The 10,649-nt window shown below is 49.6% G+C and overlaps 1 protein-coding gene across 5 annotated transcripts; it reads left to right on the top strand.

Moving 5' to 3' along the window:
* Positions 1-571: 571 nt before the first annotated feature.
* On the top strand, positions 572-10,517 carry LOC119251802 (zinc finger and SCAN domain-containing protein 31). 5 transcript variants are annotated; one of them, XM_037519076.2, is made up of 5 exons: positions 572-668; positions 2,283-2,664; positions 3,468-3,618; positions 4,446-5,036; positions 9,820-10,517. In XM_037519076.2, exons 2-5 carry the CDS (start codon positions 2,284-2,286, stop codon positions 10,059-10,061), a joined length of 1,365 nt encoding a protein of 454 aa, XP_037374973.2. In that variant the 5' UTR covers positions 572-668; position 2,283; the 3' UTR covers positions 10,062-10,517. The 5 variants fall into 5 exon arrangements, with proteins under 5 accessions (XP_037374973.2, XP_037374970.2, XP_054553986.1 ...); XM_037519073.2 differs by having other exon boundaries at positions 2,258-2,664; XM_054698011.1 differs by having other exon boundaries at positions 2,254-2,664.
* Positions 10,518-10,649: the final 132 nt, after the last annotated feature.

The raw sequence follows: 10,649 nt of genomic DNA, 5'->3' as shown, positions 1-10,649 counted from the left end.
CTACGCTGACATTCCTACTGCTTCTGTCCTGCTCCAATATTCCTCGCTTTCCAGCCACTAATCCCGCCTAGCACGTACGTTTATTGCCTAGTTCTGGTCACGGCATCTACCACGTCCCAGGGACCAGCCTAATAGATTTACAAACACCCGCGGTCTGATTTCAGTTCACAAGCAAATCACCTTTTACGTAGTGTACATGCCCACGTCTCCCAGACTCGGAGAGGCCAGAAAACAAAACTTGGAGAGTAAAAAGCGAGCAGCAGCCGCAGACCTTCGCGCTCTCACCGCCTGCCCCCCCACCCCCACCTCCCCTTTGTGGAAGGAGACGCCAGGGCAAGAGGACGGATTCGGGAAGGAATGGGTGAGGTGGGGACAGGCCCTTCCAGCCCTGACGTTCAGCGTTTCTGTGACCACCAGACTCCCGAGGCCACAAATCCTCTGCCCTCGCGCCCATTCTGGCCGACTTCGGGCTCCGAGCTTGGGAACGAGGTGGACACCAAGACGCAGCGGCCTCCGGAGCTCCTAGAGAGGACCAGAGGGCGCCTAGAGGGGCAGGGCTTGCTGGGCGACTGGGCTCAGGACGGTGACGCACTTCCGGCCTTTGTGGTTTGTCGGTTGTCGGGGTGATTGGATGCCGCTACGGGTCTCGAGCGGCCTGAACCCTGGAGGTGAGTGTCAGACCATGGTCCCGACCCGCCACGCCGTGGGGTTGGCGTGGCGGGTCTTCTGCGCATTCATGGCGCCCGGACACGGGCGAGGGAGTGGGAGGTCCCGCCCCTGCCCCTGTTGGGGTCTTGGGGAGACCCCTGGAGGGGGCGGACCTTTATAAGGAGCCGGAGGTGAGGCGGTACCAGAGGGCGTCCTACTGCGGGTCTGGCGTTTTGCCAATAAGCCTATCACTTTAATTTAACTAGTGTTCAAAGTACGCAGTATTTGTCGCATCCATTTATTTTCTTAATATTTGCGAATCGCAGCATCATGACTTGTCACCCCTAAGCTCTAAATAGTTCTGTTATGAGCATCTCTAGCTCTAGACACCTTATAACAAAAGGCCTGGAAGACTCAACATTGGGACTTGCCACAGATTTATGGATGTACCTTTCTTCAATATTGTATTGACCCGGTTAATTCAGTTACATTCCCTGATTTTTTTTTTTTTTCCAATGTTGTGCAATTTGGTGATAGCTGATTTCCTAAAAGGGAACAGGCAAGTACTCTATCTCATCTCATGTGTGAATGGAGTGAGTTCTTTAACGTCACCTTTGGGAAACACCACAGCATATAGCAGATAATGTTCACTAACGTGGTCCAACTCAATGTCCCTGATTCTAAGTCATTCTTTTTTGGCCCCATACCTAGGACTGATTTTTTCCTGCTCTTTGCTCCCTGGATATGCAGTTGAAGCCTCTATTATAGCACTCATCATTTGATATTTTAACTGGTTTTGTATGTCCTGTTCTTCACCTAAAGTTACTATATATTGACTATCTACCCATCTGTGAAATCACTTCGTTGTTTTTTTTTTTTCTTGGAATCAATACTTTATTTCAAAAGGTACAACAGTCAGGAAAAGTACTGAGGGTAGTCTGTGAAAAGTTTCCTTTCTTGTCCTGTAGTTTTACCTGGTCCCTCCTCAGTGGCCACCCTTCTCTTGCCGTAGACTGTGCTGTAACAAACGCAGGACTTGGTGGCGGCGTGGAGTGGTAAACATCTACCCCGCACTTGGATCTGTGGGGTTTAGCTGACCAAGCGGGGCTGCCCAGCAGCTCTGCATGTTTCAAGGGGTAGTTGGCTGAGGATGATCTCATCTACTCAGTGGGATGATGTGGTTCTGTCTTGTGTCTTACCATCTGAAAGCCAACAGGCCTCCTCCTGGCAACCATAGGGGCAAGGGCGAGCGGGCTCCATCTTGCAAGCACTTTTTTACCCTCTGTGTCACACTCTAGTGTCACACTGACCAGATCTGATCTCAGAGGGAGGGCACTGCCAAGTACATGGCTGCACAGAACAGGGAAGAATTGGGGCCATGAGTATATCCTGCCTTACCCTTTCTCCAGTTTGTAAATATATACATGAAATCTTCCACCTTCTTTTATTATCATAAATGATAGTGTGATATTTGTTGTTCTATACTCTGCTTTTTTCCTCCAGAACATCATTTTGTACATTAATACATAATATTTGCCATCAGTTGTATCTTCCTAAAGAAAACTAAGTCAGGGAATCTTAACTCAGTTACCCTTTCACCCCAAGCTAGAGTGAGCCTTTTAAATTCATCCCAGAATGGCTTCAACAGAAGAACCAGATGGCCTTAAGATTGTGAAGGTGGAGGATGACACAGTCTGGGACCAAGACCCCTACCTTGGAGAGGACAGCTTTTCTGGCCAGGAGACCTCCCGCCAACTTTTTAGGCACTTTTGTTACCAAGAGACTCCTGGTCCCCGAGAAGCCCTGAGCCGGCTCCGGGAGCTATGCCACCAGTGGCTGAGGCCCGAGACCCACACCAAGGAGCAGATCCTGGAACTGCTGGTGCTGGAGCAGTTCCTGACCATCCTGCCCGAGGAGCTGCAGGCCTGGGTGCGGGAGCAGCATCCAGAGAGTGGGGAGGAGGCCGTGGCTGTGGTTGAAGATCTGGAGCGAGAGCTCTGTGAGCCAGAGAACCAGGTGAGGAGAGGATGGCGGCTCCTGGGCAATGAACACTGAGGGCAGGGTGACATTTGGTGACCCGGCTTGGTTGGCTGTGGCCAAGTGCTAGTCTGTGTCACTGTGTAACAGATCACTCCCAAGCCTTAATGGCTTAAGAAAATAAATATTATTATCTCACAGTTTCTGTGAGTCAGAACTTGGGGAACTACTTATGAAGCGCTCTCATAAGTTTGCAGTGAAGGTATCAGGCAGTTTCTGTTGCTTATCTCCAGACCTGACTGGGGCCAGTTGGGCTGCTTCCAGGATGGCCTTCAAGCATGGTGACTGACTGGAGGCCTCGGCTTCTCGCTGACCATCTTACAGGAGGTCTCAGTTCTTTGCCACATGGGTTTCTGCCTCAGGCTCAATGAGGGTCCTCACAACATGTCAGCTGCCTTCCCCAAGAGAGACAAGGGAGAGATGAGGGTGAAGCCACGTGCTTCTTATATCTGTGTCAGGATCATTTACCATCACACCTACCACACAGTCTATCCCATAGCAATGAGCTGTTAAGTACAGTTCACACTCCAGGGGAGGGAGACTTAGGTCAGGTGTTAAAGGAAGGAGTATCAAAAAACTCGTCAATGTATTTTAAACCACCACTTGACCGTGGGCAACTCTTTTTCTCACCGTCTGCTCATGTGTAGTTAAACTCCAGGCCTTCCACTGTGCGGTTTCTCTACAGAGTGCTTCATCTGGTTCCCTGTCGTCTCTCTCATTGGTATTAGCTTGTGCTCTTTTAGGCCTTTCTTATGAACCCAAGCATACCTTTCTGCCTGCAGGCCCCAGACCATAAGCAGAGGCATTCAGAAGTGCACTCCGAAGATGTGGTTCACCCGAAGGCCAAGCAGGACTCAACAGCCATCCAGCTTCAGGCCATGGTGACACAGCTCAAATGTGAATCCTTCGATCCCCACAAATTTGGAGAACAAGGTAAGGATGTTGATGGCCCATGTAGGAGACCTCTGGTGGCTCTATTGGGTTATCTTAAGACTTCGAACTCTGGGGCCAGATTCCCTAGGTTGGAATTTAAGTGTAGCCATTTAGTGCTTCTTATGACATTAGGCTGGTCAGATAACCTGCCTGTGCTCTCCGTTTATGCATCTATAAAATGGGATAACCATAGTGTTCCGGTCATAGAGTTTTTTGAAGATTTAAAAAGTTGTTATAGGGCCTCCCTGGTGGCGCAGGGGTTAAGACGCAACCTATGAAGCTGCCCGCAGCCTCTGCAGCACGAGTTCGATTCCCCAGCCATCCAGGGAGCAACCTACAGACCTCTCCTGACTTGCCTGCTGCTCCCCTCAGCAGTGTATTTCAGTCAATCTGCCTGTTCTGCTCCCTTCTCTGTCTCTGGTGAATCCTCTCACCCCCTCACACCTCTGGCCTGTACCCCAGCTCTTGTATGCATAAATAAATAAATCTTTAAAAAATAAATAAAAATAAAAAAAATAAAGAGTTGTTATATGTGGAACACGTAGAACAGTGCCTGCTTTGTAGAAAGCACTCTGTAGTGCCACCTTCCACACATCCTTTCTGGGAGCCTCGCCTTCCCTGGGTGACCCCCACCACATTCCAGCAGTGCCAGTGACCTCTTACTCTGCTGGTCTTAATAGCCACATTCAGCCTTTCTTTATATTACACTATTGGCTGTGATTCCTACAAGTATGTGTTTGATGTGCATCCTTCTATTTCCCACTCTGTGAGTTATACTCCTTCATAAAGGAAAGAGATAACCTTATTTGATCCATTTATTATTGCAGATGGTAAAACTGTGTCTGAAAATCGGGAGTTGGCATCAAAACAAGAAGTATTAAAAGAAATGGAATATTTTGGGAATAGCAGACTCCAAAGAGATGTTCCTTTGGATTCGAAGTGCAGAGAAACTTGTAAACCTGAGAGCAGGGTAGAAAAGCCGAGAGGACACCATCCTGGAGAGAGACGCCATAGGTGTGGTAAATGTGGGAAAAGCTTTACTCAAAGTTCAGTTCTTGTTCAGCACCAGAGAACCCACACTGGGGAGAAGCCATACGAATGTGAAGAATGTGGGAAGACCTTCAGCCAGAGGTCAGGCCTGATTGAACATCAGCGGAGCCACACTGGAGAGAAGCCCTATCAGTGTAAGGAGTGTGGGAAAGCCTTCAGTGCCAGCAATGGCCTCATTAGACACAGAAGAATCCACACAGGGGAGAAACCATATGAATGTGAAGAGTGTGGGAAAGCCTTCCGCCTCAGCTCATACCTTGTTCAGCATCAGAGGATTCACACTGGAGAGAAGCGCTATCGCTGCAAGGAGTGTGGCAAAGCCTTCAGTCAGAATGCAGGGCTTTTTCAGCACCTTCGAATCCACACAGGTGAGAAGCCCTACCATTGTGGTCAGTGCAGTAAAAGCTTCAGTCGGCGAACGCTCCTTATCAAGCATCAGAGAAGCCACACTGGAGAGAGACCTTACGAATGTGATGAGTGTGGAAAAGCCTTCAGCCATCACTGCAACCTCATTAGGCATTTTAGAATCCATGCTGTGTCCAAACTAGACTGAGTCCATGGATCCTCCAGACCCTTTAGTGGGGGCCTCTTGGAAAGTAAGATTTTCAAGAGCTTATTTTGTTCCTGTCAAATTTATTTTATTTTGGAATGAGAAGGTTGTCTTCATAGCAGGTGCTGGAATCCTGGGGTGGGTGACTGATGTGGCCTGTGTCAGGCTGCCTCCATCTTCCCTACCCCTTGATTTATTTCTAATCATTTCCCTTATAGGGGCCAAGTCTTATCCGAAAGTAAACTGGAATGCAGGGGCTGTTGTTGAGTTTAATACTGAATATTGAACAACTCTCAAAGGCTACAGTCAAACTCTGAATCAGAATTTCAAAAGACAGCATAGTTTCAGATTGGGCAAGTGCAAAGGTTACTCAGAGGTGAGGTTGGGGTGTTCTTTTGCTTTTCATTTTTTGCTTTCTGTAGAAGTTATAGTCTAAACATACTTAAGAGTTTTGGGAATAAGAATCATTCCCATTCCCATAGGAGGTCATCATCTTGGTCCTCCTAAGAATGGGATGGGTGATCTCTTTGGTGCTGTCACTGGAAGCGGTGGCATACTTAGTAACCAAGCCACATTATCAATGGCGTGAAACCTGTAGTCCCCAATGCTTTAGAAATCTATGTCCTCTTTGATATCAAACTCCAGGTTCTCAGTGCAGGTCATTACCATATTTAAGATTTCCAGCTTTGTGATAAATAATGAAGACGATGCTTTAAAATCTGTTTTATTCTGAGCCTTTTCTGTCATTATCTGCCACTGCCTTCTGGAGGAGAGCTAGCAGTCTTCCATGCTACTGCAAGCAGCCTCTGTAAAGAAAAGGTGCCTCCAACCTTGACTGTCGCTGGTTTGGGGAGACCAGCAGGCTGAGGCCACTGGCTTAAGCACACAAGCTCCGGCACCAAACCACCTAGTATTCAAACCCGCCTCTTTGTGAGCCGTGTGACTTTGGGCAACTTATTTAAATTCCCCATGATATAGTCGCCCTATCAGTAAAATAGGGGGTAACAATACCTTTGTCATAGGTACCTAAGATTAAACTAATTCAAACTTGTAAAGCACTGAACATTTAGCTCTCAGTAAGTGTGCAGTACACTTTACAGATGAAGGCAATACTCTTCTGAAGACTAGGTGGAGCTGTGTTGTGTTTGCACTGAGTGGGACATTAAATGCCTCTGCTCATGGTCTCATTATACTTCTCTCTACAGTCAAAAGCTGAATCAAAAGTTCAAAAGACAGGAAATAAAAGTTCAGCTTAAAAGTATACTATGCTAGAACTTTGTCTTCAAAGTTTATTTAAAAATAAAGGCGCATATGTGTGGGTGTGTGGGTCTGCATATGTATGTGTGTCCATATGCATTTGTCCATGTGACTTTGCTTAGGAATCACAACTGAAAAAAATTCCTTGGTTATTTTATTTGTGACTAGAATGATTAGATTTTCAGATTATCTAGGGTCATACTGAGTTTTAGAGTAACTACACGTCACTTGGCATCTTGTTAAAATACAGAATCTAATGTAAAGGGTCAGAATGGAGTCCTGGAATCTGCCTTTGAATAAGATGCCCTGCTGGCTCATGGGATGCACCTGAAGCCTGCCCTCCCTGCATGGATCTCCACCTGCCTCACCTGAGGAGAGTGAGGTGCCTTAAGGTACAGTGGGCAGGTAGGTTTGGGGAGCAGGGCAGTGCCCTCTCCTCTGACACAGGCAGATTCAGCCGCATTTTTACCTGGGGAGTCTAAGCAGTGCTTCGAAATGTTGGGGAACAGCCACTATGCCTGAGCGGCTGTTCCTGCGCCTCCATACACGTGCTCCCAGGACGCTGCTCGTAGTTGTGAGCACTGGGCACTCTGAGCACCTCTCCCCGAGATGTCCTCATGTGGGCTGCACACTTGGCTTCCACGCGAACGTCCGCGCAGTCCCTGTGGACTCCAACCCGTGTCAGGCCGCTCCTCTCTCACCTCCTCAAAAGGCCAAGTACAGAAGAGAAGCCAGTTACAAAACAGGCCAACAGGAGAAAAGGGGGGGGGGCTCCCGATGTGTGACGGGGAGCCTGCAGTGAAGACACACTGAAGGGAGAATCTGGCAAGGTTCTTTTTTTTTTTTTTTTTTTTTTTTTTTTCAGATTCTGTTTCACTGATCTGGTCCACAGCGTTCTGGTAGCTGCTGCCACCCCTTCCCTGCATTCAGCCTCATGACCGTGACAGAGGGATTTGCAGAGCCCAGGTCAGAGGCACACCACGAGATGTAGGGGCTGCTTGGGTGGGGGGGAGTACCCTGTCAGCTTCGGCCGGCAGGCCCTGTGGAGAGGCAGGGTGCCCAGGAGTGAGCAGCCCAGCGGGAGAGAAAAACAGGCACCATAAGCAAATGGTAAGAGTGTTGGAAGAGGACAAAGTGCTTTGGGAACAGAAAGCAGAACAGGATTGGGGGAGAGGGGCTTCATGACATAGGAGGCCAGGGGAAGTGTCACTCTGGAAGCATTTGGGTGGCGATTTGGAGGAGGTGAAGGGGTCCACTCAGTGCTATCTGGGAGGAGGGTGTTCCAGGAAGATGGATTTGGCCCAAGGTATGGAATCAAGACAGCCTCCCTGCTAGGCTTGCCCTCACAGTCACCCTAGAAGAGGAAGCCTGAGTAGGCACCTGTCGCCGACTCTCGCCGAATCAGCAGCATGAACAGTGTGCTCATGTCGCGGGCAGGTGAGGCGGCAGAGCCTGTGTACCAGGTGGACTCTCCATCCAGTGCTCTTGCCTGCTAAGTGCCTGGAAACTTTGTTTCCCACCTGGAAAACTGATATTCTCCCTTAATGGAGAAGGCACAGTGATGCCACTTACCTAGGTGTTGGTAATTATTTTGAGTGATGGGGTGTGTCCTCCAAGCTGGGCTGGGCTCTTTGAGGTGAGGTGATGATTGGGTGTGGGAGCTGGAGAGGGAGGGCACTTGGGGGGCAGCCAGCCTGCTAGACAGAAGGCTGGGAAAGTGGGGGAACTGGAGAAGGGAGACAGGGCCAGGTTCTTGGTAGCACCGTGTGGCTGTTCCTACCTGGCTGTGTGACTGTGGACGAGTTACTTCCCCTCTCTGTGCCCGGGGGAAGACCAGCCGTCAGGGGCCGCCATCTCAGGAGATCGGGCAACACAGGCAGCCCTTCCCAGGCCTCTTCCTGCCTCCCAGGTCACCAAGTGAAATCCATTTGTGGAGTCGGCCGGGGCGGGGGGGGCGGTCCCAGGCTTCGGGCTTCTTTCTGGAGGCTGAGGAGGCGAGTCCTACTTGCCTGTTTGTCCCGATGGACCCAGAGCGGGAAGCCGCCGAGATGCCAGCGTCCCGGTTGCCTAGAGACGCGGCGGAAGTGACCGCGGGGCGGGGCCGCGGGGTCAAGGGCACCCAGATCCCAGGTTCCACACGCGGTGAAAGCCTGGGAGGGCGCTCGGTGCCGCCCGGGGGGGGGTCCCCGAGGGGCGGGGGGCTGGAGCGGGAGGGGGCGTGCGCTTGGCTTCAGGCTAAAGTCCCACGAGTGCGCGGCGGGCGCGGCGGGGTATAGCGGCCGTTTCGGGGTAACCACGACGCCACCTACGCTGGTAGCGCTGATCGCGCGAGCCGCGACGCTCAGTGCTTGGCGGGGAGGGGCTTGCCCGACGGGAGACGTCGCCTGGGACTCGCGCCGTTTGCATGGTTAGGACCCAGGCTGCGGGGCGGGTGCGGCCGCCCGAGCACAAGCGCAGGACACAGCAGGTTTACGTTTTTTAAAGTTTCCTATTACAGAGAATATAAAGCACTGACAAAAGTTGAAAGACTAGTGTTAAGGAACCTTACAGACCACCCACCTCTAACAGTGAGCAGCTCAGGACCAGCCTGGTTTCAGGAATATCCATACCCACTCGGCCCTCCCTGGCTATTTTGAAGCATATCTCAGACAGCGCATGTTACCGGTCATTATTCCCGTAGGTTTCTCTGACAGACATGTAAAAATATAGCTTTGATACCTTATTACCTAAAAACAAGTTACTCCTTTTATCATTTCACATCCAACAAAGACTTCACATTTCCAGTTTTTATCAGTGTCACCATTTTAAAAATGTTTGCTTGAATTAGGATCCCCGTGCCTAACAATGGCTGATCGGTTTGTTTCTTTTCATTAGATTCACCCTGACTTTCTTTGTTCCTCCATTGTGTTAGCCGGGAGGGGGAGCGTGGGGGGTGGGGGATGGAAGAGACTGTTTATCCTGTAGTTGTCTGCAGTCTCCATCTTGATGGGTGCCCGGGTGCAGTCCCTGCACATCGTTTAGCATCTTTCTCTCTGAACATCCTGGGAATTTGTGGTTCAGTCTAAAAGCTTAAATATCATCAGGTTCAGCCTGTTTGACAAGACCACTCCATCAGGGGTCGTGTTCCTTTAGTGAAATGATGCATTTCTATACCATTATTGGCCGTTTGTGTTTTGTCCTGTGTGAATGCCTTATTCATATCCTCTGTCCGGTTTTCTTTTGAGTTTTTTAACTTTCCCTTATTAGTGGGTAAAAATTCTTTATGTTCTGTATATTCCTCCTCATATGTGTGTGTGCACGCACTCACACACATGTGTCTGCTGTATTTTATTTTTTTTAATTAGGGCTACCTCTGAAGACAAGGTGCTCAATGGGGGTCTCCCTGAACCCCAGATTCCAACAGAAAGAACCTCCTACTAAATCAGTGAAGCACAGACGATGGAGAGCCAAGGAAAGACCCTGCTGTGGCCAGGCCAATCCCCTCCAGGACAGAGAAGGACCACAAAGTCAAGGTGGGAAAAAGCAGCTTTACACTGAAACAGGAATCCAGGCTGCCAGGAAAGAACCCTTTAACAAGGGACTCTAGAGACAGCAATTCAGGTGCCTCAGCTATAGGGAACCCCTTTGGCTTGAGTGACCCTGAACCATCTCTGGGAGCTCTGCCATTAGAGGTGTGACCAGGGATCTCTTCGCTTGGCATAGGACACCCTCACCTCACAGGCTGTGTTGCAGCTGCTGACACTGGATTCAGCACCACCTGTGTCACTATAACACTGCCTGTATCTTAAAAATGGCACTGTCCAGAGAAAACTACCCCCCAGAGGCGGGATGCCACTCTTTAAATGCACATTGTCAGTTTGTATGATACTTTAAATGCACAGTATCGGGCCTTCCTAGTGGTGCAAGGGTTAAAGATAGTGCTGTCAAGCTATCACTGCAGCACAAGTTTGATCTCTGGCCAGAGACCTGACCCACATGGCTCAGCAGACCTCTCCTGTCTCCCTGCTGTTCCCCTCAGCAGTGTATTTCAGTAGATCTGCCTGTTCCACCCCCACTCTCCCTGGAGAATCCTCTCACCCTCCCCCACCTCTGGTCTACACCCCAGTTCTTATATGCATAAATAAATAAATCTTTACAAAAAATACAGTATCATCAATTCAACAAATGAACTCCC

This window comes from Talpa occidentalis, unplaced genomic scaffold, assembly GCF_014898055.3.
Source record: "Talpa occidentalis isolate TD23 unplaced genomic scaffold, MPIMG_talOcc4v2.1 talOcc4.2, whole genome shotgun sequence".
Lineage (NCBI taxonomy): Eukaryota > Metazoa > Chordata > Mammalia > Eulipotyphla > Talpidae > Talpa > Talpa occidentalis.
This window is presented reverse-complemented; position numbering and strand designations above follow the sequence as displayed.